Source organism: Podarcis filfolensis (assembly GCF_964270895.1).
Source record: "Podarcis filfolensis genome assembly, chromosome: 14".
Classification (NCBI taxonomy): Eukaryota; Metazoa; Chordata; class Lepidosauria; order Squamata; family Lacertidae; genus Podarcis; species Podarcis filfolensis.
The window spans coordinates 48,018,507-48,045,240 of record NC_139616.1 but is presented as its reverse complement, the minus strand read 5'-3'; the positions used below and the strand labels follow the sequence as shown (position 1 = coordinate 48,045,240).

Here is a 26,734-nt window from a genome sequence, read left to right as displayed (position 1 = left end):
GTTGGTGGATAACATTCTGCGCTTATTTCCTCAGTTCCTGTGGTTGCGAATAAGAGAAAGATTGTCACAGTGGGTTTCTTCTTCCTTTCTCCTTCCTCATCCAGCACGCAGAAAATGAAGTCCTATCAGAAGCTGACAGCAGACGTCCCCCAGATCACAGAATCCGGAGAGGAGGCCGCTGATGGGAAACCGTTGTGTCATCAGAAGTTGTCCGCTTGGTGGCTGGGTGGGGGCCTCCTGACGGTGGCCGCCCTGCTTAGCGGGGTGACCGTCTGGGTTCTTGGGCAGATCTGGTGGGGTCAGCATGGAACGCCGCCCCTGACCAAGTGCGTCTCCATCCCAGAGAGCCTCCGCTTTGACTGTTTCCCGGAGAGAAGCACAGTCGTGACGCGGGAGCTGTGCGAGGCCCGGGGATGCTGCTTTGTCGATGGTGACTGGCCTTTGGGCAGCGCGAGGGGGGTACCCTGGTGCTTCTACCCGCCTGACTTCCCCAGCTACACCTTGGGCAGCCTGAATGAGACTGAGCTGGGAGTGCAAGGATTTCTGACCAGGAAGGCAAAGACCTATTACCCAAGAGATGTTGAGAAGCTGCAGCTCAGCGTGGAGTTTGAAACAGATGCCCGGCTGCATGTCAAGGCGAGTCGTTTCCTATGAGCTATTGTTCCCAGAGCTGTCGTTTTCCACTTTTAATCCTACTGAGCCTTCACAAGGGAGCTGGTAATGGGCTGTCAGCCCACGAGGGAGCACACATTTTACCAGTCTGTACGCTAGGGTTGGGCAACCAGGGGCCCTCCAGATGTTGCCAGGCTCCTGTTATGCCTGATGGCTGGGGCTGATGGGAGTTGGAGCCTGACAACTTCTGGAGAGCAACAAGTTCACTGCTCCTGTGCTAGATTAAATGATAAATCACGATATTCAGTGATATTCAAGTAGTTTACGGTGCACTGAAATGAAAACAGGCAAAGATTTCTCACTAGCTCCCAAAACGTGAGCCATATGTTCGATTCTGCATGCTGTCTATTCCAGGGCTGGAGAATCAGTTGCTGGACTCCAGCTCCCGCCAGCCCCTTGCAGCATGGCCAGTGGACAGGGATTCTGGGAGTTGTATTCTCAAAACATCTGAGGGTGGGTGTGCACTGGCTCCCCACCCAGATCAGCTCTGCTATTTTCAGCTGGGCAGTCCTGGTGCACAACGAACCCTTCAGGGCAGGGGCCTTGGGGAAGAGGAGAAAGGGCATACCTCAGTGGTGGAGTATCTGCTTGGGGTGTACAAGTTCCCAGGATTAATCCCCAGCTTCTGCGGATAGGGCTGGGGAAAACCCCTTCCTGAAACCCTAGTCTGTGAGGAGACAAAACTGATGGGCCAGTGATCTGACTTCCCACATACCCTGATGTTCATGCTGGATGTGCATTCGGAAGGGAGAGAGGCAGTGGAAAATGGGAGATTTGTACATGCAGGAAATGCTAGTTTTGCGCAATGAAAAATGCTTTTGAAAGCTAACGGACCGTGTCCGCCTCATCAGGCTGCTGGTCTTCAGTCAGCCTTCATCAGCCTGGTGATATTATTAATATTATTATCACCATCATAATTATCATTATTATCATTCATATTCATTAATAATAAGAAGAATGGTAATGAATACTTGGTAGTTGCACGTTACCCAAAGGACTCCAGACAACTGACAACACATCTTAAAACAAACATAGATACATTAACACAAACACATAACGTTTACAATCAATGCAGTACAGCCGCAACTTAATGCCCAATTTACTTGTGTGATTTCAACCTTGTGCGGTTGAAAGCTGGCTGGTTGAAATTGTGCATATCAATTGTACACAAGGTGGGTGGAGAAAGAGTTTTTAAGCTCTCTGCGACCGTACTGTACATTCTGTTTTTTATTTATTCAATGTCGGCTGTCGGAGACTGCCTCTCCCATCCGCCCCACTCAGCACAGCCATGCTGGCTGGGGCTGATGGACATTGTGCTCCAAGGCATTGGGAAGACCTCAGGTTGGCAGAAGCTGTCTTAAGTGGTTGCAACTTAACCTTCTTTCACTCTCACATGCGGCTTTAGGATCCTGGCCTCAGCTTGAGCCCTTGACACAATTCACAGTGTCTTGCATCTCCCACTTACCTGGGTGTGTCTATGTGTCCCCTTTTTGTAGATCACTGATGCCACAAAGCCTCGGTACGAAGTGCCCCTTGATGTTCCTTCAGCAACCAAGAGAGCAGAGAATCCATTGTACACCATTGAGTTCTCCAAGGAGCCCTTTGGGTTGATAGTGAAGCGGAAATCTTCGGGGACCGTGCTGTAAGGATCCGACTCTTCCCTTCTAAATTTATGTGTTTGTTATTCACTTCTTAAATTCATGTCCCGCTTCCAGGCTGATGCAGTAGTGTGTGAAAGAGGCCTAAAGCAGGACCTCTCCTGGAAGGAGGGGCCTTCCCTTGGACTTTAGTGTCCCACCACATTTTAAAGCTACTCTCTCTCTGTTCAGCCATGAGGACTAGAAACACTTTTGGCAAGGGGAAACATCGGTAAGCAGCCTTTTTCTCGTCACCTGTCCTTCCTAACATCTCTTCCCCTCCCTTCTTTAGGTTGAACACAACGGTGGCTCCCTTGTTCTTTGCTGATCAGTTTCTGCAGATTTCTACAGTCCTTCCATCCACATTCATTTATGGACTGGGGGAACATCGAAGCAACTTCTTGCATAGTCTGGAGTGGAACACCCTGACCTTCTGGGCCCGAGATGTCCCTCCTACGGTACCTTTTATGCAAGATTGGGGGGTCTTAACTATTTTCAGTCATGCTGTAGCTTTATTGCCCCCTCCCTGGTCAAATGTTCTCTCTTCTTTCCATACTTCCTTACATGCTTGAATGGCCAAAGGTGGATCAGATTCTTCCATATTCGTTGATTAATAACAACTGCTGAGTCCCCAATTCAATTCTGGACCTTGGTTGTGTTAGAGGGGTTAACCTTACCCACTTCGGGCTGCCTTCATATTTAAAATTCCCTCCTCCCCCAAAGTGGCTGTTTGCCCCATGAGCCAGTGTTCCCATAAGGCCCAATGTTTGTAATCACCGACACCTGTCAGAACCATCGCTCCTCCATAAACGTGACCCAGGGAAGAGGCAAGAAAGTTCTGCTCCATACATATACTTAACTTGTGGAACTTGCTGCCACAGTTGATGGCCATGAGGTTAGGTCGCTTTGTGACCAGGCAAACCCAGGGAGGTGCATCCAATGATTGCCTTCCATCTCCTCCTTGTAGCCTTCCTGGAGGCATCCAGTTGGCCACTGTGGGAAGCAGGATGCTGGACTATCATGTTTGGCTGCCTCTCTAAACCCAAGAAGAGCCCGTTGGATCAGGCCAATGGCCCATCCAGTCCAGCATCCTGTTTTCACAGTGGCCAGCCAGATGCATCTATTGGGCTATCTGCAAGCAGGACCCTGAGCCACAGCAGGAGAAGAAGAAGAGTTTGGATTTGATATCCCGCTTTATCACTACCCGAAGGAGTCTCAAAGCGGCTAACATTCTCCTTTCCCTTCCTCCCCCACAACAAACACTCTGTGAGGTGAGTGGGGCTGAGAGACTTCAGAGAAGTGTGACTAGCCCAAGGTCACCCAGCAGCTGCATGTGGAGGAGCGGAGATGCGAACCCGGTTCACCAGATTACGAGTCTGTCGCTCTTAACCACTACACCACACTGGCTACAGGCACTGGGAGGGGGATCTTGGGCTTGGGTTTTGCTTGCAGGTTTCCCACAAAGAGGCATCTGGTCAGCCACCGTGAGAATGGGATGTGGGACGGGCTGGGCCATTGGCCCCAATCCAGCAGGGCTCTGCTTGCGTTCTTATGAAGTGCTGGCTGAAAATGAGTCTTGACTTCTTTTTGTTTTCAGGAGTCCTACAATCTCTATGGCGTCCACCCCTTTTACCTTGCCATGGAGAGAGACGGAGCTTCCCATGGGGTATTCCTCATGAACAGCAACGCAATGGGTACGTGTCCCCTTGGCACCTTTTGTGGTGAAATAATTTAGATACTTAAACCAATCTGAATGTTCTGAGCATTGCCCATGTGGATCTGCTTGAAGGCGATGAATAAAGAAAACCAGGGAGTATCGGGCTCTTCACTGGAAGCAAAGAGAAAAATGTTTGTAAGCTCACTTCTTTTGAATAACTAGTCAGAGGGTGGTCAAAAGTGGGTTCGTCTTCAGGGGTTTGTTTGTATTTTTTAAAAATTCCAGGTGACACATGCTTTTCAGGTAATCAGATGGACTTCAGATGCGCGGGAAGCCAATCTGAGTCAGTGCTTTTGAAGTAACAGAGGAAAATGGAGTTTTGGAGGTGCAGCAGGGGCTTTTTACGGAGGCAAGAGCCATCTGTTTCCTGCCATGAGGCGGGCTCTTTAGCAACCACTGGGCGGTTTAACCGCATTTTGCAGCTGCTGGCTCCTTGCCTTCACAGCCAGCTGCTTCTCAACCCTCCTTGGCTGTGTCTTGTCTCTGACCTTCTCTCCAAGGGATTTGGCCTTTTGACTGCATGGAGACTGCAGAGTGGCTGGTAGAAAAAGAGAGGGAGAGGCAGGTGGCCTGCATCAGCTGAGAGGGCTACAGGCACCCTTTTGGCCAAGTACTTCCAAGACACAGATCGTGTTGGCAAAGCCATGAAGAGTAAGGGAGAAGAGGGACCTTGGTGTGTCCCCGAGGGCTCTTAAGAACTAGTGAAGTGGCTCCCAAACTTTTTTGGGCCACTGCCAGCTTGGATCCATAATGTCACCCCCAGTGCCTTCCTTCATAATAGTGGTTTGCACAACTCACTAAGGAAGAGAACAACACAATAAAATTCAAAACAGTAACACTTAATTGCACATTTATTGAAAAGCCAATTTAAAAATTCAACAGAATTGATGTACTTGATCCAAGGATGCCAGTCCTTTATACCTCCAGCAATTTCCAGCATTTAATTTAAAAAAAAAATGCCTTTGAAAGATCTTTAGGGTTGAAGGATATTGAAAGCCATAAATTCAAATATCAGTTACAGTGGTGCCTCGCAAGACGAAATTAATTCGTTCTGCGACTTTTTTCGTCTAGCGAATTTTTCGTCTTGCGAAGCATGAAATCCCATAGGAATGCATTGAAAATCAATTGATGCGTTCCTATGGTCAAAAAAAGTCCAAACAAAGCCAAATTTGGTACAACAAGAGTTTATTAAGTGCTCTTTAAAGTCACACATACTGTAAAGAGCATTTCAAAATTCAAACCCAGAATTTTTTTTAAAAAACAGCAGAGTGGCCCAATGGTCGCAGAAAATCATAAAAATGCAGGAAAAAAAACACAAGCTTCCAGATTCTTGCAAACCCCTCCCCAACTGTTTCCCCAGCCACCCAGCACACAGAAATTCAAATCCAGAATTTTTTTTAAAAAACAGCAGAGTGCCCCAATGGTCACAACAAATCATAAAAATGCAGGAAAAAAACACACAAGCTTCCAGATTCTTGCAAACCCCTCCCCAACACCAAGTCCTTGAATTCCAAACACCCCAACCCAAAATCCAAAACCCCCCAAAAAAGTTTTAAAAGCTTAACTTACCAAATGGCTGCAAAAGAAGTTTTGGAAAAGCTTCAAAAATCACCAAAATCTTTAAAAACCTCAAAAAAGGCTACTATGTACACTGCGTTCTATGAGTTGCTCCTCGAAGTCAAGTCGCAACTGTATTAACGGTGTTAAGAAAAAGGAAACAAACTTGCAAGACGTTTTCGTCTTGCGAAGCAAGCCCATAGGGAAATTCGTCTTGCGAAGCAGCTCAAAAAACGGAAAACCCTTTCGTCTAGCGAGCTTTCCGTCTTGCGAGGCATTCGTCTTGCGGGGCACCACTGTACAGTAAAGGTTTCTGTTGGACAGCAAGTACAGATCTTCTCTATTCTCCCCGTTTTTGTGGATTTCTCTCAGCTTCCTTCTGCCCAACGATCTGCCCATTTGAATTCAACACTTCTTTTTATTCATTCATTCATTTGCTTAAATATTAATGCATCACCTTTCTGTCGAAGCCTAGCAATACTGAAATTTTTTTTAACGGGTTTTTTTCTTTTTCTTTTTAAAAGCAATGGAAATAATCAAACAGGACAAATAACAGATGAAAAGTCTCGGCACTAATGTGTACAGCGCACACTTTCGCTTGTCCCACCACTTTCCCTGGGGAAAACACACTCTTTACTGCTGAATCGGAACAAACGTCAATTGGGTTTTCTGTGGATTGATGTTTGCTCTGATTCAGCCCTGGTTTTCCCAGAGAAAGCAGTGGGACAGGTGGAAAACCACATAAGCAGAACCATGGACAAACCCTAAGTCTTCCTCTCTCCTGTTTGTTGCCTAGAGGTGGTGCTTCAGCCCGCACCTGCCCTCACCTGGAGACCCGTTGGAGGCATTCTGGATTTCTACATCTTCCTAGGCCCAGACCCCAACTTGGTGGTCCAGCAGTACCAGCAGGTGATTGGTGAGTATCTATTTTTGTTGTTGTTTAGTCGTGTCCGACTCTTCGTGACCCCCTGGACCAGAGCACACCAGGCACTCCTGTCTTCCACTGCCTCCCGCAATTTGGTCAAACTCATGCTGGTAGCTTTCAGAACACTGTCCAGCCATCTCGTCCTCTGTCATCCCCTTCTCTTTGTGCCCTCCATCTTTCCCAATATCAGGGTCTTTTCCAGGGTGTCTTCTCTTCTCATGAGGTGGCCAAAGTATTGGAGCCTCAGCTTCAGGATCTGTCCTTCCAGGGAGCACTCAGGGCTGATTTCCTTCAGAATGGATCGGTTTGATCTTCTTGCAGTCCATGGGACTCTCAAGAGTCTCCTCCAGCACCAGAATTCAAAAGCATCAATTCTTCGGCGATCAGCCTTCTTTATGGTCCAGCTCTCACTTCCATACATCACTACTGGGGAAACCATAGCTTTAACTATACGGACCTTTGTCGCCATGGTGATGTCTCTGCTTTTTAAGATGCTGTCTAGGTTTGTCATTGCTTTCCTCCCAAGAAGCAGGCGTCTCTTAATTTCGTGGCTGCTGTCACCATCTGCAGTGATCATGGAGCCCAAGAAAGTAAGATCTCTCACTGCCTCCATTTCTTCCCCTTCTATTTGCCAGGAGGTGATGGGACCAGTGGCCATGATCTTAGTTTTTTTGATGTTGAGTATCTATAATCTCCTTCAAACTTCCCTTTGTCTGTTGTGCTTTGTGCTTTTGATTGTATGTAAACAGTCTGGGTGCAGGCACCCTGCTTCGTTTCCAATCCCACAGCTTCCTGCTTTCATTATGCTATAATGCAAGAGCGCCCCCTCCAGGTAGAAACAATGCTGTAAGACTGGGGAAGCATGACAGAACGACTAATAAAGTGGGGGGTGATGTGTGGATAGTCAGTGGCACGTGCATACCGGAAATAGTTACAAAAAGAAATGAGAGAGTGTTGAGGAAGTGGTGGGCGTGGAAAGGGGAGTAGAAGAAGGTGACAGTCGATCCACCCACCCCAAAACACCGAAGCAAATCATCTGTGACACCAAGTGCAGTGATTCAAAGCTCCATTTCCCCCAACGTATTGGATTATCCCTGCAATGGGTAAACGTGAATCATGCTGATTGGTGTTGTTTGAGGTTCTTGTCATGTGAACTACAACAGTGTTCATCCATCATGGGTCCCCAGAAGTGGGTGGACTACAACTCCCATCATGCTTGCCCACCAGGCTAAGCTGGCTGCGGATGATGGGAGTTGTAGCCCACCCACATCTGGGGACCCAAGACTGAAGAACCTGTGCAAGAGCCAGGCCCTGTGACCAGTAGGGCTTCACAGGACTGGGGCCTTCCTAAGTTTGTTCTGGAGAGGCAAGGCGCGGCCACACAGGTGAGGCCGACTGGTAACTCACTGCAGCTGGTGGCAAGAGCCGGGAAGGGATATAAGGTCAGCATTTCCCTTCAGCTCTTGGCCACAGCAACTCGTTTCTCGCCTTGCTGTGTTTGGCTTCTTGTTTCCTGATCCTTGGACCTCGGCTTCTTGACTCCTTGCTTCTCGACCCTCGGACCCTTGAATTTGTGGCTCCCTGCTTCCTGACCCTCGGATCCCTGGCTTCTGGACCCTCGTTCCTGCGCCCACCTCGCCATCTTGTCTCCGATCCCGACGTCCTCAGCCGGGACTTTGATTGCCCGTAAACTGGACCATGACAAAGAACACTGGACTATGTGGATTAAATCGGAACGCAAATAACTGCAAATACACAGTAAACTCTGACCTGGACAAGTCAAAAGGCACAGGAAGAAGAAGACCGTGGCTCTGAGGCAGCACACCTAACACTTTCTTGATTTTTGTTTTAGGTTTCCCTACCATGCCTCCCTTTTGGGGGTTGGGCTTCCATCTCTGCCGCTGGGGCTATGGAACAAGCAACGAGACCTGGGAGATCGTCAAGGCCATGAGGAATTTTCAGATCCCGCAGGTAAACATCAAGAGGGACCCTCCAGAATGAGAAGCTTGCAGATTTAGGTCAGGGGTGTGGCACATGGTGTTTTCCATGCAAAGGGTCTCGGGTTCAAATCCTGAATCTCCCAAGGAGGGCTTGGTTAAGACTCCTGTCTGAAATCCTAGAGGGCTGTTGTCAGCCACTGTCGGCCAATGGTTGTCAGTGCTTTTGAATGCCAATGGCTGGGAACCACAGGAGAGAAGAGGCTTCTAGGGCTTGGGCCCTGCTTGCGGGTTTCCCCACAGGCATCTGGTTGGCCAGGAACAGGATGCTGGACTAGGTGGGCCCCTGAGCTGCTCCAGCATGTTCGTTTTACATTCTTAGGACAGTACACACACCCCTGCTTTAGCCTCACAATAACCTTGTGAAGTGGGTTAGGTTGAGAGAGAGTGAATCGCCTAAGGTCGCCCAGTGTGTTTAATAGCTAAGGCGGCAATCCTAATTTAACTTAATTTGATAGTAAGTTAATTTAATAGCACTGAATAGACTGAATCATTTAATAAGACTGAATTTAATAGGACATACTTCTGAGTGGAGGGACGCTGGTGGCGCTGTGGGTTAAACCACAGAGCCTAGGGACTTGCTGATCAGAAGGTCGGTGGCTCCACATGACCTGGAAGCTGTACGTCGGCTCCCTCGGCCAATAAAGCGAGATGAGCGCCGCAACCCCAGAGTCGGCCACGACTGGACCTAATGGTCAGGGGTCCCTTGACCTTTACCTTACTTCTGAGTGGACATGGATAGGATCGTGCTGTTAGTAGCTTTCTGCAGTTCTGGTCCAACACTGTTTCTTTCTCAACTGAGGTAGCACAGTTGAGTAGAGCATGGTGATAATAATGCCAGTGTCCCAGATCCAATCCCTGCATGGGGCAGCTGCATATTCCTGCATTGCAGGCAGTTGGACTAGATGATCCTCAGATTCCCTTCCAGCTCTACAGTTCTATGATACCTATGCTTTCTTTTTGTAGGCTGCGCAGTGGAATGATATTGACTACATGGATGGCTATCGAGACTTCACCATTGACTCCCAGAAGTTTGGCACTCTCCCCCAGTTGGTGGAAGACCTTCACAAACATGGGCAGCGCTACGTGATGATTCTGGTAACCTCTCTCTGCTTTTCTCACTTCTTTCTTACTCCAGCAATATAAATGTGCAATTCCAAGATATGATTTAATTTTTTCAAGCAAGGTTGGTAACATCCTGTCGCTCTGGTGTAGCTTTCATCAAAGGCTGCTGCTATGCTGGGATCCTTTATTTAGAGCTTTGCATTTCCCAAATCCTGTGTGTTTTATTTATTTAGCCATGGAGGCAAAATGCAATATAGAAGCGAGAACGGAAAAAGCGGTTCCATGTGGCATTAAATATAGCATTCTCTTCCCCATAAAAACTTGCATTGCCCTTCATCCATGGACGAAATCCTGTTTGCTCAGAAGTACTTTCCAGCAAAGATCCCTGTTCTCCCTACAAATGGCCTTTTATTTAGTGATGTGTGCTCCCCCCTCCCCCCCATTCTATAGAGCTTTTCCACCCGACTAACATACAGTTGCAGGGACAGTGGGGGGGGTGTGACATTATGGAAACGAGGCAGTGGCCTGAAAATGTTGGGGAACCACTGCTCCAGCCCAGTAGAACATTTGAGTTTCCTGCCTTTCTTGAAGCAGGTAGCCAAAGATCCATTTGGTGCAAGAGGCTGGTTTCATTGCTGTGTGGATCCTAGCCTGTTTTTGCTTTCCCCCCAGGACCCAGGAATCAGCAGCACCCAACCTCCAGGCTCTTACTGGCCTTATGATGAAGGCTTGAAGCGTGGAATATTCATCAACAGCACCCAAGGAAAACCTCTGATAGGGAAGGTGAGAGCGAAGGAGCGGGGTGGCGTTTTGCCTCTTCAGTTTACTGTTTTGAATTTTATTGTATTATCTTCCTTGGTGTGTTGTACAAAGAGCTATTCTCAGTACAGGGTATTCTCACTGGGGATACTTTTATGGAACCTAAAGGCCGGTGGCAACTACTGGCCTAGATGGTAAACATGAATTAAATAATAAATAAATACGGGTAAGCCTGGTGGACTGGATAAGGCGCTAACCTATTGCACCTCATGCAGAGTGTTGATTGGGTTCAACTCTGCCTGAATTTTATCCATCAGATTTGTGCTGTTGTCCCCCACCCCCTAGGTCTGGCCTGGCCTCACCGCTTTCCCCGACTTCTCTAACCTAAACACTCACCAGTGGTGGCTGGAAAACCTGGACAGATTCCACTCCCTCGTCCCCTTCGATGGCCTTTGGATTGTAAGTTCCTTCTTCAATCTTTTCCGGTTTCTAAACAGAAAAGTTGCAACAGTTGAGTGGGCACTGAAAAGGGGAGATGATGAGTATTAGATTTGGAGTATTAGATTTGGAGTATTAGAATCACAGAACTATACAGTTGGAAGTCATCTACTCTTTTTTTCCAAAGGATCATCTACTCTTTTTTTCCAGTTTTTCAAATTTTATTTATACTTTTATTTATACTTATATAGACAGGTACGGGAACAGAGGGGAAGGCACGCAGCGCTTCTCCTCTGTTCCCGGGGCTTGCGGTGGGAGGAGGGTTTTTCCTCCCCACCGCCAACATTCAGAACAGCATTCTGAATGTTGGCGGTGGGAAGGAAAACCCTCCTCCCACCGCAAGTCTTCAGGACAGCCATCTGAAGGCTGGCGCGGGGAGAAGGTCTCTCCGCCCCACCGCCAGCCTTCGGAGGAGGTCCGAGGACAGTGGGGAAGACGCGCTGCGCTTCCCCGCTGTCCTGGAGATTTCCCTAAGGGCTTTCGTCTTGCGAAGGAAGCCCATAGGGAAATTCGTTTTGCGAAGCGCCTCCAAAACGGAAAGCCCTTTCGTCTAGCTGGTTTTTCGTCTTGCGAGGCGTTCGTCTTGCGGGGCACCACTGTACATGAATAAGTTTCTATACATTTTAGGTGGTTCTGTCCCTATAAGCATTTATGTTCCACCTCTGTCTCCCAGGAGCTCAAAGTTTGGTATGTGATTCCCGCCACTCCTCGTGGCATCTCCACAACAACCCTGTGAGGTAGGTTAGGTTGAGAGACAGAGAGTGGCCCATGGCCACGCAGTGAGCTTTACAGCTGAGTGGGAATTTGAACCCTGGTCTCCCAGGTCATAGTCTGTCACTCTAACCACTCCTTGTGGGAATGTTCAGGGTGGCAGGAAAGGATATACTGTTTATTAATATCCTTCCTAACTTGCGCTAGTAAATTCCTTTACTTAGCAGAGTTACATTCCCCTTTTTACATGCACAGCAGACAGCTGGTTGCAGGCTCGTGTGAGCCTCTCACTATTATACAATTCAGTCTGTCTCAGATTGAATTGTACGTTCCTGGTAAGTTCCCTTGAATCCCTCCTAAAAGAATAAAGACACCACAATCTTATTCAAAGTCAATAAAAGAAGTTTACTCACATCAGTTCACAGTTGGATTCCTGAAGGCAGACTTAGTTACAAATATGAACATGTGGATCTCCCCCATATGGGGGAATAATCCCAGTGCTTCTGCTAGCTGAGAGCTAGCAGAGCAGTCCTAGCTAAAAGCTGGTCAAACGAAGGACGTCGAAAAGAGGGAAGGGTGCTGCATAACTTGTCCTTTTGTTACCTGGACAGGTTACCTGGACAGGTCACGCCCACCTATCACATACAAAAGGAAGGATGCTCCAGCCCAGGAGGAACAGGAAGTTTTCAACTGGCTGGACCAAACATTCCCTCGCATGTCATCTCTAGAATTACAAGGAATGTTGTACTTGACTGCCTCTCATGAATCACATCCCACACTCCTCTGACCCAATGTGGGAGCTAAACATTAAAGCCCAGTGCCCAGGGGTGCTGTTAAACAGCAGACCAGGTGCAAGGCTGGGGGAAGGACCATAGCTTATTGGCCGAGCACCTGCCTTGCATGTAGAAGGTCCCAGGTCCAATCCCTTGGAGAGCCACTGCCGCTAGCACTAAGCTGGGTGAGCCAGTGGTCTGACTTGGTATAAGGCAGGTTCTTAGAGGCAGTGTTGCTTAGTGGTTAGCGTGTCAGACTAGAACCTGGGAGACTGGGGTTCGAATCCCCAGTTGGCCATGAAGCTCACAAGGTGGCCTTGAGGGCCAGTTGCTGCCTCTTGGCCTAACCTACCTTGCACGGTTGTTATACGGATTAAACGAGGAAGGGGGAGAGAACAGTGTGTGCCACATTGAGCTCCTTGGAGAAAAAAGTAGGATGGAAACACAATAAATACCTGAATAAATGCGCCCCTAAGTTGATCCTGGCAAATGTAATTTCTCCCAAGAGGCGTTTCAATAGTTTAGTTCCCCCGTGGGCTTCTTGGATGTGGCAGCAGAGGGAGGTGGTAAGAGACCTCTTTCTCTTTCCTGCTCCTGTTTTTCCCCAAATTAAGAGTGTCAGCTGCCGCAGCCAGCCATGTGGGGCAGGAAAAGGGGGTTTGGAGGGCTGGTGAGTGGGAAGGAAGGAAGGAAGGAAGGAAGGAAGGAAGGAAGGAAGGGGGGGAGAAAGAGCAGGGGGCAGGCAAGGAGGCTTATGGGGGAGATGAGGGAGGGAGGCTTGGGGGTCAGAGCTGCTGCTGCTGGCCTCCAGTCCAAATTCAGATTGCCTCAAAAACAAGCCAAGCAATTTTCACTTTTGCAGACAGGATGGGGAGTAGCATGGCTTATTTCTGAGCCAACCCTGTTTGAGGAGCTGGGGGGGGTCACCCCTCACTGCTTCGCAACCTATGGTCAGGCCATAACCTTAGGGCTACATTCACATTGAACAAACACAGATATCTGTGCCTTCGAAACACACAAAAAATGTTGCGCTTAAAATGCTCTTGTTGGCTTCAGGGCAAGTCCCATGGTCTGCAGCTGACCTGTGCTTGAGGAAAGTTTAAATTTCTGTGGGTAGTGTGTGAACTGGGACATTTTAATTGGCCCCAACCTCTTTGCTTTAGGACATGAATGAACCTTCGAACTTTGTGGATGGCTCCACTGCAGGCTGTTCCCAGGAAGAGCTGGATAAACCCCCATACGTGCCCGGTAAGAGAGGAGATGCTTTAGATCCTGCTGTACATGCCCATGATCCTACAATAGCCTTCTTGAGTGACTGCCTCTGTGTTTGTGTGCAACAGGAAGAGAGAGAGAGAAAGAGAAATGGTCTCCATGGGTCAGCCACCCCAGATAGGAGCTCGTACCTGTTTGCCAAGCACACGCAATTTGTTGTACTTCTTCTAACCAGCCGTTCTCTTTCTCCACCAGCCGTACTGGGAAATTCCCTTTCCGCCAAGACCATCTGTGCCTCCTCCAGGCAGAACGCATCTGTGCACTACAACCTCCATAACCTCTATGGGCTGATGGAAGCCAAGGCTACTGCTAGGTAAGCTCCCAGCGCCTTGGTGGATGGGTTTGTCTGGGGCATGAGAGCATCAGTGACAGACAAACAAGGCATGTCCGGTTTCCAGGGCCAAAGTTAGCTGGCATCCCTTCCCGTGCTCTCAGCTTACAAGCAAACATTTTTGCTAGTCTCCTTTTTCTTTCCCCCCACTTTTAGCGCGCTAGTCAAGATCCGAGGCAAGCGGCCTTTTGTCATCTCCCGCTCCTCCTTCCCCAGCCAGGGCAGGTATTCAGGGCACTGGCTTGGTGACAACAGAAGCGAGTGGAAGGACATGGTCTGCTCCATCCCAGGTACGTGCAAGTGGTTTTCTTTTCCAGCTGCAGACACAGCTCTCCAGAAAGACTCACGGAGAGCCTGGCTGTTGGATCAGGCCCATAGCCCATCTAGTCCAGCACCCTATTCTTGTGGGAATGTTGTGGATAGTAGGAGAGGATACATTTATTAAACATTATCCTTCCTCATGAGCTGGTAGTAGAGCACATTCTCTGTATATCGCAGGAAGCTAGTTGGTAGATTCGTTTGAATCTCTTGAGTTAAGCAATCCGGTCTGGCTTGTCCAGATTGGATTGTTCCTGGTAAATTCCCCTTTATTCCCTTTTAAAAACAATAAAGACACAACAGCCTTCTCTTTAAAATATTAAGAAGTTAACTTACATTCAGTTCACAGTATGATCCTGGAGGCAGCCTTTGGCTTGTAGTTACAGAAGGTAGTAGTTACAGAGACAGAAGTGGAGCCTGGAGAGGAGGGGGTGTGGCAGCCATGAGACAGAGATGAGGCAGGCTGCTGAAAAAGCCAGCGAGTCCCACCCTCCTGTTGCAACCAGCTCCCTCCCCCCGGTCTCCTAGAACATGCAGAGAAATGAAAAGAGCAGAGGAAAGAATGTTTGCACACTAACACAGTCTCATATTGCTTGGGGAAAACCCTGGGGAGGAGGAGACTTAGGCAGTGGTGAGTAGGCAGGGACCTTCAGTCCTCACCACTGCCTCTTTGGGGCAAGACCTACCGGGAAGAATTGCTGTGATTGTTAGGCCTGCACTGTTTGGGTTTCTTTGAATAAAGGGCTAACTTCACTAACACTGGGTGTTTTTTATGGACCAATCCTAGCTCCGGCTCCTTCCAGACCTGTTTAACCATGCTCCTTCAATTGGACCTGGGAAAAGGCTGGAAGCAGTGAAGTTGTTTTAAAACAGGCATAGTGTCCATAGGCAGGTGGCTGCATTCTGTACCAGTTGGGGGTTTCGGACTGTCTCCAAGGCCTGCCCCATAAACAATGCATTGCGGTGATCTAATCTGAAATTCATCCAGGTGTTAATGTCAGTAATCGCCTGGCCACTACTGACTCCTTTCCCCTCTGCCTGAATCCTCAGGGGTGCTCAGCTTCAGCCTCTTTGGGATCCCGTTGGTTGGGGCAGACATCTGCGGCTTCTCGGGCTCCACTTCGGAGGAGCTTTGCACTCGCTGGATGCAGTTGGGAGCCTTCTACCCCTTTGCACGAAACCACAACACCCAGGATGTGAAGGTGAAGCTGCTGGGGGCAGGACGGGGACTCACATTAAGTGTTTCTCAAACTTCCGATTAGCTAATGCATTCCCACCCTCACAGCCTTTGAGTTAAAACTTTTTGCTTCTCTTGTTTTTGTTAATAAAAATTCTTCAAAACCAGAATTGGAGGCACACTTTGCTAACGTGCAGCACGATTTGTTTTCGGGTAAGACAGTAAGGTCTGCCTGTCTTCCTCAGAGTGCTCCACCACCACTCTGCATGAGTCTCTGATCTGAGTCTGCTTCTCCAATTGGGAAGCTGTGAGCTCATGCAGAGATGCAAGAGGGGAGCCTCTTTTGAGTGCCGGTAACCAAACCACCCAGTTTGCTTTATGCCGTTGACATTATTTTGCCCCTTCTTTCAAAGTGTTTGGTCGCACCTGATGCAGAACATGATTTTCTGAATTGATCCTCAGATACGACTCAGAGCAGGGTAAAGAAAGCTCTGAATTCAGCTTCCCATCATTGTTGGGTTTGTTTTCTTATTTATTTGATGTCTTCCCTGCCCTTCACCATAAGATCCCAGGGCAGGTTGCAACAATGCAAGCATACAGTATTTAATTCATTTTTTTAAAAAAGTTCAAGTTTCTGCACAATCTGGACCATTTTTGTTTGTTTGTTTGTTGCATTTATAACCGCCCCCCCTTTTCTCCAAGGAGTTCAAGGTGGTGCACGTGGTTCTCCCCACTCCTCATTTAATCCCCACAACGACTTTGTGACGTAGGTTAGGATAAGGGCAGTGGCCAGCCTCCAGGGTCACACCCAGTGAGTTTCATGGCCGAGTGGAAATTGGAACCCCGGTCTCCCAGGTCCTATGCAAGGACTCTAACCCCTACGCCACACAGCTTCCTTTGCCCTGGTCTTCTGCGTGCCACCGTTTTTGCTCATTTGCCTACTGTTGTTTTCCACCCTTCTCTTCAGGCCCAGGATCCCTCCGCGTTCAGCCCTGCCGCACGAACTGCCATGAAGACAGCACTAGAGGTCCGCTATGCCCTCCTGCCGTACCTCTACTCCCTCTTCCACCGGGCTCACCTGCAAGGGGACACCGTGGCCCGGCCTCTCTTCTTTGAGTAAGGAATTGTGCTGATTTCCAGGGGGCTTGTAAGTGGGCATGGTTCAGGGCTAAGAGAACGGCGCAGCTCTCTCCCTTGCCTTGCCAAAGCTTCCCGGGGGGTGGGGTGGGGTTATCCACAGGAAGTTTAAGGTCCCTAACAGAATCAGGAACCCATTAATTCATAAAGTGCAGTAGCACTTTCAGCCTGGGACACCCAAGCCACATTCACGCCACACAGTTAAAGCTCTGTGCTACTGCTTTAAAAAGCAATGGCTCCTCCCACAAAGAGTTGTGGGAGTCGTAGTTTGCTAAGGGTGCTGCGAGTTGTTAGGAGCCCCTGTTCCCTTCTCAGAACCTCCATTCCCATTGTGGTTTGACACTCCATTAGTCTTCCCAGGAAATTGGGAATTGCAGCTCTTGAAGGTGCCATCATTGCATGTCTTTAGGCGCCAGGCAAAAACATTCCTCTTTACCAGGGCCTATGGCTATTAAATGGGGTGCGGGTGGCGCTGTGGGTTAAACCACAGAGCCTAGGACTTGCCGATCAGAAGGTCGGCGGTTCGAATCCCCGCGACAGGATGAGCTCCCGTTGCTCGGTCCCTGCTCCTGCCAACCTAGCAGTTTGAAGGCACGTCAAAGTGCAAGTAGATAAATAGGTACCACTCCGGCGGGAAGGTAAACGGCGTTTCCGTGCGCTGCTCTGGTTCGCCAGAAGCGGCTTAGTCATGCTGGCCACATGACCCGGAAGCTGCACGCTGGCTCCCTCGGCCAATAAAGCGAGATGAGCGCCGCAACCCCAGAGTCGGCCACGACTGCACCTAATGGTCAGGGGTCCCTTTACCTTTACCTTAACCTTATGGCTATTAAATAATCTATGGCCTGTGAAAATGTGGGACAGGGGACTGTTATTATAATGATTATTTTATTATTATTGGGCTGTCTGTCAGTATGCTTTTTATTCATTTTTTAGGCTGTCTGTCAGTCTGCTTTTCTTTTAAAGTTTGTATCATTGATGCTCTGTCATGTGTTTTTAACATTGTACATTAAGATCTTTTGATAAAGGACTGTATATAAACTGAATGAATAATAACGATAATTAAGGTAATAAGGGACTCCCAACAACTCTCAGCACCCTTAAACAAAACATTTTATTTATTTGTTTGTTGTATTTATTACATTTTTATACCACCTTTATGTTCCAAGGATCTCAAGGTGGTTTACGTGGTTCTCCTCCTTCCTGTGAGGTAGGTTAGGCGATGAGATGGTGACTGGTTCCAAGGTCACCCAGGGAGCTTCATGGATGCGTGGGGATTCGAACCCTGCTCTCCCAGGCCCTAGTCCAACATTCCAACCATTACGCTTTACGGGAAGCCATAGCTTTTTAAAGGGGTCTTGTGGTGCTTTTAATGCGTGGCGTCAATCAGTGTCTGGTGTTCCTCCCTCCTAGGTTCCCGAAGGATGTGGCCACTTACTCCATTGACAGGCAGTTCCTCTGGGGGCGAGGCCTGCTGCTGACTCCCGTGCTGGAGCCTGGCGTGAATTCGGTGATCGGCTACTTTCCCCGAGGCTTGTGGTATGACTACTACACGGTAAGAGGGTGCGGCCCGTCAGACCAGCCGCGATGGTCTCATAATTTCTCTGCTTGGGTCGTCACTGTTGCCCCAGGAAAGAAAACTGGGAAATATTCCTCTGCTGGATCTCACAGCATTAACACCCCAGAAGATCTTGCCTCCCCTTTATTTATTTATTTATTTATTCAATTAAAAACTATATACCTCTTGATTGTAGGGGAAATGCCTCCACACGGTTCACAAAAAAAGATAAAGCGATAAAATAATCGCTAAAAAAATTGCAACCATAATTTAAAACATACAAATAGTTAAAACCGCAACAGAATAAACTAAAGCAGGGTTTTCTCAAACTTGGGTCTCCGGGTGTTTTTGGACTACAGTTCCCATCATCCCTGACCACTTGTCCTGCTAGCTATGGGCGATGGGAGTTGTAGTCCAAAAACAGCTGGAGACCCAAGTTTGGGAAACCCTGGACTAAAGCAATTCGAAACCTATACAAACTTTCTAAGCATCTGGGTAGGCTTGTCGGAATAAGAATGTACATTTAGCGGGTGCTGAAATAAATGCAGTGAAAGCACCTGCCTGATCTCAATAGGCAGGGAGTTCCAAAGGGCCCCTTAGGTTTCCAGGGAAGCCCCAAAGTTAGTTCTGGGGTCTGGCACAGAGCAAGACACGCCTCTAGCTTCCAGTATCAGCCCAACACACACATACACACAGACCTCCTATACACAGTCCCTTTCAGTTTGTTCTCTTCCCTAGGATGATTTGGCATCCAGCCAGGTGAGGTGGTAAAAGGCCCAGCCATTTGTCTCTATGACAACAGAGCAACCCCTTTGGATGTGTTAAATCGCAGTACTTAACTGGCCAGCCAAAACCTTTCCCTTAAGAAATGAACTGTTACAACTTGTTCAGTAGCCTTTTCTAAGCAGGCCTGGAAGGAACCCAGGGTATGATCCAGACTGACTCCCCGCCCCCCCTAATTTAGAACAATATAATTACAGACACAAAGACCACCCAGCAGTTTACTCTTCTTCTTTTTTTTAAGTGCATCACTGTTCAGCTAATCTTAATAAATGTGCCTACGGATTTATTTCTTTTTGAAAGCAGCAGGGATGAGGCCATCTCTTTCTCTCTCTCTCTCTCTGGGAAGGGAATTCCAAAGGTGTGGAGCCACCACTGAGAGAGCCCTGTCCCTCGCTCTCACCAGCCTAACAACTCTCGCTGGTGGGCCAACAGGCCAGGTCTTGGATGCTGATCTCTAAATGCAGGGCAAGGCTCATGGAAGTGTAGCATCTCCTCCAGATTAGGTGGCGTCAAACATTTTCAGGCTCTGAAGGCCAAAACCAGTGACCCAAAACAGGCAGCCGTGTGTCTCATAGAGCCCCTACCCAACGTGGCATCCTCCAGATCAGGGCTCAGCAAACTTTTTCAGCAGGGGGCTGGTCCACTGTCCCTCAGACCTTGTGGGGGCCGGACTATATTGGGGGAGGGGAATGAATGAATTCCTATGCCCCACAAATAACCCAGAGGTGCATTTTAAATAAAAGGACACATTCTACTCATGTAAAAACATGCTGATTCCCATCCGCGGGCCAGATTGAGAAGGCAGTTGGGCTGGATCCGGCCCCCGGGCCTTAGTTTGCCTACCCATGCTCCAGATGTTGGGGGCTGCTGGGAGGCTGGCAGAGGCTGCTGTAATCTGACCGCTTGGCATGAACCTGACAGCTCAGCCCCTCACTGCCCCCTGCAGGGCTCTTCAGTGAACAGCAGCGGGGAGAACCTGAAGATGGCTGCACCTCTGGACCACATCAACGTGCATGTGCGGGAAGGAACCATCCTGCCAACCCAGGTGAGGCCTGATAGTTTTCATCCTCTTCCACCTGCCACCATGTGGCTTTTCTTTAAAATGGGGTGGGTAGGTAACCCTTGGACCTCCACATATTGCGGGACTGCAAGTCCCATCATACCCTACCCCCTGACCTTGCTGGCTGGTGCTAATGGGAGTTGAGGTCCAACGGCACCTGCGTGGTCACATACTGCCCACTGCGGTGCTGTAGGATAACCTATAGGCTTTGTTGTGGTTTACCTTTCGAACAAGCCAACGCCAAACCACAATTGCTGGAGCTCATTGTTTAACCACAGCAAAGATGAACTGCAGGCCTAGCTTTGGACGGCACAGCAAACTGTGGTTAACTGCTGAATTTGCCTTCCCAGCCACATGGGAGCAGGAGAAGCCTGGGAGGGGGCTTGGAGACCCGAGGAACTCAGTTCTGTTTGTGCATATTGTTCTGTTTGTGCACAATATGCATAGTTCCACTCTGTGCATGCTATGCACAGAACAAGAAATGCCTCTAGCTTCCAGCATCAGCCCAACACACACATAAACACACCCCTCCTATTCATAGTCCCTTTTGGTTTGTTCTCCATCCTAGGATGATGTGGCATCCTGCCAGGTGAGATGGCAAAAAGGCCCATCCATTTGTCTCTATAGCAACAGAGCAACCCCCTTTGGATATGTTAAATCACAGTACTTAACTGGCCAGCCCAAACCTTTCCCTTAAGAAAGGAACTGTTACAACTTGTTCAGTAGCCTTTTCTAAGCAGACCTGGAAGGAACCCAGGGTATGATCCAGACTGACACCCATTTAGAACAATATAATTACCGACACAAAGACCAGTTTAGTGCAATGTGCAGTGAGATCAAAGTGAAAGAAGGCCTTGCATACCACTGTATAAATGTTGTTATCAAATAAGTGTTGGACATTTGTTGCTGTGAATTTATGAACTGAGGCCGTATCCACACCATACATTTAAAGTGCTCTGGCGCCATTTCAGACAGTCATGGTTTCCCCCAAAGAATTCTGGGAGCTGTAGTTTTTTTTAAGGGTGCTGAGAGTTGTTAGGAGGTTTAAAGTATATCTTCAAAAATATTCAAAAAATTTTGTAAAATTAAGGATTGTTAGAAAGATGTTGGGAAAAAGAAAATTATATGGCTTTGGTAGAAATGATATAAAGGATTAAGTAAAAATGAATTGACGAAAGAGTGAACGTAAAACTACAATATATTAAATCAAATTATTAAGATAAGAACAAGGTTGGAAGGATTTGCTGAAATAACAATTTGAATTAGAATACAAAAATGGGAGGTGTGAGGAGGTCAAGGAAATAAGTAAAGGAAGAAAGTTATGTAAAGGTTTAATCTGGTTTTTTTTGTTTTTTTTTCTCTTTTTTAAAATGATTGTACTTTTTCTGTCTTTTTTTCTTTTTTTCTTTTTTCTCTTTGTAATCTTCAAAATTCTGAATAAATATTATCTAAAAAAGAGAGAGAGAGAGAGAGAGAGAGAGAGAGAGTTGTTAGGAGGCCCCTATTCCTCTCTCAGAAAGAGGCAGCCTGCCCTGCTTGCTCGGACGAAGGCAAATATTCAGGCAAGCAGAGCACCTCCTCAGGCTCCCTCTGCCAAGCCTGAGGCTGGGCTGTGGAGTGGGCCGGAGACCCTTCACCCGAGCAAGCAGGCCGCTTCCTTCCCTTCCTCCTGGTCGCTCCTGCCTCCCTTCCTCCACATCCCAGCCCCTTTTTCAGCCTTTCTCAGTGTTACTTCAGACATCGTGATATATCACAATGTTGAAAACCAGACATCGCCCAGCCCTAGTCGGGGCTGCTTTCAGTGAATCTGGATTTCACACGCTGATCTCTTTCCCTCTCAGAAACTCGGAGGCAGCACATCGGTGGGCAGTGGGAACGCTCTTCACCTGATAGCGGCCCTGTCGCAGAACGCCAATGCCTGGGGAGACCTTTACTGGGATGACGGCGAGAGCCTGGACACGTTTGCCAAGGGCGACTATTCTTACTTAGTGTTCAACGTCACACAGGTAAGAAGAGCCTCTTTGCCCTGCTGTGGTGTGACCAGCAAGTTGCCTACAGTGGTACCTCGGGTTAAGTACTTAATTCGTTCCGGAGGTCCATTCTTAACCTGAAACTGTTCTTAACCTGAGGTACCACTTTAGCTAATGGGGCCTCCCGCTGCCGCCACGCTATTTCTGTTCTCATCCTGAGGTAGATTTCTTAACCTGAGGTACTACTCCCGGGTTAGCGGAGTCTGTAACCCGAAGTGTTGGTAACCTGAGGTGTTTGTAACCCGAGGTACCACTGTATTTATTCACTTAGAACCTTTTTACCCTGCTCTTCGGCAAAAGGAAGGCTCCCAGAGCGGCTTGCATGCAATAAATTAAAACAAGACAGTCCCTTCCCACCGGTCTACGATCTAAAAAAGCATGGCACACGAGGGAAAAGTGACAAGGAAGATGAGGAGGGATTAAATGTCGACCACCAGTTTTTAAACCATTGCTCAATAGGGGCAGGAGGTGCCTGATGGAGCTGGGATTTTGGCAAAGAAGATGGAATGAGCTCCGCTTCTCATCTCTGCCCCTGAGGCAGTCTGGGGGAAGGTGATGCTTGAGGGCAGTAGTTCTCACGAATTGTGGCGTACCACACTGATGTGGCAGGAGAGGGTGCCAAGTGTGCCAGGAAGATTCAAGGACAATCAATGAAAAATTTAAACATTTCACTGTAGTATCAATTTTTATTTTTGCAGAATATGGATAGATATATTTTCAAAATGAGAGCAAGAGCAACAAGTGATACTGCAAACAATCCTAATTGTGTTTTCCAATATATTTCTTCTCACTAAAAAGATGTGGCATGAGCAGTTTTTTATTCTGAAAGTGTGGTCCAGAGAAAAAAGTTTGCAAATGACTGCCCTAGGGTGAGGAGCTGGCCTGCCCCAGCAGAACCAGTAGAGCGAGCCCTGCTTCCCATCTCTCTCTTCCGCTGATGTCAACCGACCTTGAGAAGTTGCTTCAAATCTAGCAGATCTCTTCCTGTGGCCTCGTCAGATGGGAATCACTTCTGCTCTTCCTTTAGCGACAGCCCCAGAGGATCTGCACACAGACTAATCTTTCTGAAGCAGGGTGGTATGAATGAATCGATCCCATATTAGCAGTGGGGAAGAGAAGAGAGGAGTTGAGTGTGTTTGCTGAAGCAGGGAGGCAGCTGTGACCAGGGAGTTCCCGCTATTTTTCTCTTTTCCTTCCAGAACACATTCACTTCCACCGTCCTGCATTCCAACGCGGGAGCCACGTACGTCACAGTGGATGCGCTGAGTGTCTACGGGGTCCGAGAAGAGCCAAAGGCAGTCACTGTCAATGGCAAGGAGAGGCCATTTACCTACCTGACAAACCAGGTAACCCAACAGGCAGCTTGGATGTGCAGCAAGTGGGTGCTAGTGGCAGGGTCTTGTCTGTGTTGGCACCTAGAATCTGGCATGCCCTCCCAAGAGAGGCCCATCCCTGCTTGTTTTTCACTGGGCAACTCTATGATTCTACTGCCTTTGTTTTCTAACTTGGTCACTGTACTGTTTTTAGCTTTATTGTAATTTAAACAAAAAAACCCTCCTTTTTATTTGCACTTCTAATATACTAAGAGCAAACTCAGTTCTCCAGAGATAAATCCTTACACAGCCAGAACAAGGACATCCACCTTCAAGGGGGGAGGTATCAGCAGGGTTTGGGGAACTCCAAAGTTTGCAGTAGTAGAATATAGAGTATTTGGGGTGGGGCGACCTGAGTGGAGAAGGGGGGAAAACTGGCCCATGAAGACTGAGCATGTTTGTTTGTTAGTTTTACATTTATACCCCAACTTCCCTCCCAGAGAACTCATACATCGTTTTCTTCCTTATTTGACTCTCACAACAACCCTGAGGGGCAGGTTAGGCTGAAAATGAGTGACCCAAGGTCACTGAGGGGGCTACATGGCCAAGTGGGGATTTGAACCCTCCTCTCTCAGGTCTTAGTCCAACACTCTAACCACTACACCATGCTGGCCACAGAATGTTGCGTGTCTGTAGGAGAGGGAAATGACGCTGACTAGGACATGGGCAGCAAGAATATTATTGGCACAGAAATGGAAACAAGAAGAACTACCGACGAAAGAAGAGTGGCAGACGAAATTAATGGACTATGCAGAATTAGATAAGATGACAGGAAGGATTCGAAACCTGCGGCACCAGAGATTCTCGGAGGACTGGAGTAAATATTTGAACTATTTGAAAAGCAATTGTAATAAACAGATTACGCTAGTAGGACTGCAAGAAGTTTTGTAAGGAGGATTATGTGAAATATTGCAGAGAAGATTATGAAGAGAGTTATTAGTTAAGGACAATCAAAAGTAATAGGGAAATTAAGAAATGTAGATTAAGTGATAAAGATTGAAAAATCTTCAGATGCGGTTGATGGAAGTCCAAAACATTGTATAAGATAAGAAAATACGTTATATGATTGTTGGAAATGATATGTAATATATGGAAAGAAAGAAAGAATAGGACATGGTTGGCTGTAACCCTAAACAGAAGCACTCCGTGCTGCAACATTTTCCTGCAGGTTTCACTTAGAATCACAGAATTGTAGATTTGGAAGGCACCCCGAGGTCCAATGCAGGAATCTCAGCTAAAGCATCCATGGCAGATGGCCATCCAAGTTCTGCTTAAAAACCTCCAAGGAAGGAGAGTCCAGAACCTCCTGAGAGAGTCTGCTCCACCGTTGAACAGCTGTTACTCTCCGAAAGTCCTTCCTGATGTTTAATCGGAATTTCCTTTCTTGTAACTTGAAGCCAACAATTTATTAGATTACCACTGGCAGCTTTTTTAAAAAAAATAATTGCAGTAGAAAAATGGGGCGGGAGGGATAACTATTAGAAACGCAAACTATTGAAGGGAATAAAGGTAAAGGGACCCCTGACCATTATGTCCAGTCATGGCCGACTCTGGGGTTGCGGCGCTCATCTCGCTTTATTGGCCGAGGGAGCCGGCATACAGCTTCCAGGTCATGTGGCCAGCATGACTAAGCCGCTTCTGGCGAACCAGAGCAGCGCACGGAAACACCGTTTACCTTCCCGCCGGAGCGGTACCTATTTATCTACTTGCACTTTGACGTGCTTTCGAACTGCTAGGTTGGCAGGAGCTGGGACTGAGCAACGGGAGCTCACCCTGTCATGGGGATTCAAACTGCCGACCTTCTGATCGGGAAGTTCTAGGCTCTGTGGTTTAACCCACAGCGCCACCCGCGTCCTAATGAAGGGAGTAAAGGCCCCAGCTAATCACTGATCTCTCTTCCTTCGTAGGTTCTCACTGTGAGTGACCTGCAGCTCAACCTCAGCCGCGGATTCAGCGTACACTGGATGTGAGACTGGCAGAGTTCCCTCCGCCCCAGCCGTCTGAATGTACTGTTGCCAGCAGGCGGGTCTGTCGCCCGTCCAGGCCCTCTGGATGGGGGCCGCACACCCCTAAGAGGATCTCCGTGGCCCCGAGCCTCGCGCTCTCTTCTTCGTGTCTCCTCAGGAAAAGGGACTCCCTGCTGCTTCGGCTTTTACTGCATTTCTGCCAAAAAACAAAAACCAAGCCCCGTCTCAGCTTGGCCCTCGATGGGGCGAGGGTCTCTTGCACGCTGCTGGGCGTCCCACCGAGCCATCCCACGCTTTGCTGCTCCCATCGGAAAAGGGAGACGCCTCCGTCGCCTTCGCTGGGTTAGAGTGCCTAAACTGTGTATCTGTGTGCGTGAGTTTTGTGCGTGTTTCTAAAGGTAGCCCAGGATCTCTGTGCTGTTGCTGCTGCATCCTTTATCGCACTGTCTCTGCCGCTGCATGAGAAGGGACTCTATGCATGCCAAGCGTCCCAAGCCCAGTGCCTGGTGTTCCTGGTTTAAAGGATCCTAGATAGCAAGGCTGAGTTGGGGGGAGAGGACCTCTTCTTCCTAAGATGCCACATGTTTGTCCAGCATAACCCTACCCTCCAGGGTCCTGATTTGGGGAGGGGAGGATATGCAAACCAGGGTCTCTGCTGTCTTTTGCTGGGAGCAGGACCTGAAGGGCAGAAAGTGCAGCACCTCCAAGCCAGGCAAAGGTAGGAGAACAGGTTCCTGAGCCTTCATCCTCTGTGCCAATGAGAGGGGCAGGTGATGTTCACCGCAGTACCCTTTTGTTTCCGCAGAGGGCGCTAAAGCTTGAGCACTCTCTTGGGGCACATTCACACCATGCGTTTAAAGCATGGGTAGGCAAATTGAGGTCCGGGAGCCGGATGTGGCCCAATTGCCTTCTCAATCCGGCCTGCAGACGGTCCGGGAATCAGCATGTTTTTACATGAGTAGAATGTGCCCTTTTATTTAAAATGCATCTCTGGGTTATTTGTGGGGCGTAGGAATTCGTTCCTTTCCCCCAAAAAATATAGTCTGGCCCCCCACAAGCTCTGAGGGACAGTGGACCGGCTCCCTGCTGAAAAAGTTTGCTGACCCCTGATTTAAAGCAATATGATTCTGCAGTGGTGGCTTATGCCAAAGGATTCTGGGAGCTGTAGTTTGTTCAGGGTTCTGAGAGAGCATTCCACAAACAGGCATTCCCTGTGAAGAGGGATTGATCATTAAACCACTCTGGGAAGTGTAGCTCTGGGAGGGGAATAGGGGTCAGTGGCGTAGCATGGGGGTGCAGGGGGGGCCGGCCGCACCGGCCGCAACATCTGGGGGTTAGGGTTAGGGGGCGCAAATCCATGGGTTAGGGGGCACAAATTACTTGCCTTGCCCCGGGTGCTGACAACCCACGCTACGCCACT

The 26,734-nt window shown here is 48.4% G+C and overlaps 1 protein-coding gene across 4 annotated transcripts in view; it reads left to right on the top strand.

Annotated features, from left to right (window-relative positions):
- The window catches only part of LOC310749118 (lysosomal alpha-glucosidase-like), a 39,521-nt gene that overhangs the window by 11,805 nt on the left and 982 nt on the right, over positions 1 to 26,734 (top strand). For all 4 annotated transcript variants that reach the window (XM_083585600.1, XM_083585598.1, XM_083585599.1 and 1 more), the window contains exons 2-20: positions 105 to 636; positions 2,169 to 2,314; positions 2,602 to 2,767; positions 3,907 to 4,003; positions 6,380 to 6,499; positions 8,361 to 8,479; positions 9,472 to 9,603; positions 10,243 to 10,353; positions 10,675 to 10,788; positions 13,475 to 13,559; positions 13,779 to 13,896; positions 14,071 to 14,204; positions 15,283 to 15,434; positions 16,377 to 16,525; positions 17,957 to 18,098; positions 19,831 to 19,929; positions 21,786 to 21,950; positions 23,174 to 23,320; positions 25,255 to 26,562. In XM_083585600.1, the coding sequence (XP_083441726.1) occupies positions 115 to 636; positions 2,169 to 2,314; positions 2,602 to 2,767; positions 3,907 to 4,003; positions 6,380 to 6,499; positions 8,361 to 8,479; positions 9,472 to 9,603; positions 10,243 to 10,353; positions 10,675 to 10,788; positions 13,475 to 13,559; positions 13,779 to 13,896; positions 14,071 to 14,204; positions 15,283 to 15,434; positions 16,377 to 16,525; positions 17,957 to 18,098; positions 19,831 to 19,929; positions 21,786 to 21,950; positions 23,174 to 23,320; positions 25,255 to 25,317 (2,781 nt within the window). In that variant the 5' untranslated portion in view covers positions 105 to 114 and the 3' untranslated portion in view covers positions 25,318 to 26,562. The remainder of the gene's footprint in view (positions 1 to 104; positions 637 to 2,168; positions 2,315 to 2,601; positions 2,768 to 3,906; positions 4,004 to 6,379; positions 6,500 to 8,360; positions 8,480 to 9,471; positions 9,604 to 10,242; positions 10,354 to 10,674; positions 10,789 to 13,474; positions 13,560 to 13,778; positions 13,897 to 14,070; positions 14,205 to 15,282; positions 15,435 to 16,376; positions 16,526 to 17,956; positions 18,099 to 19,830; positions 19,930 to 21,785; positions 21,951 to 23,173; positions 23,321 to 25,254; positions 26,563 to 26,734) is intronic.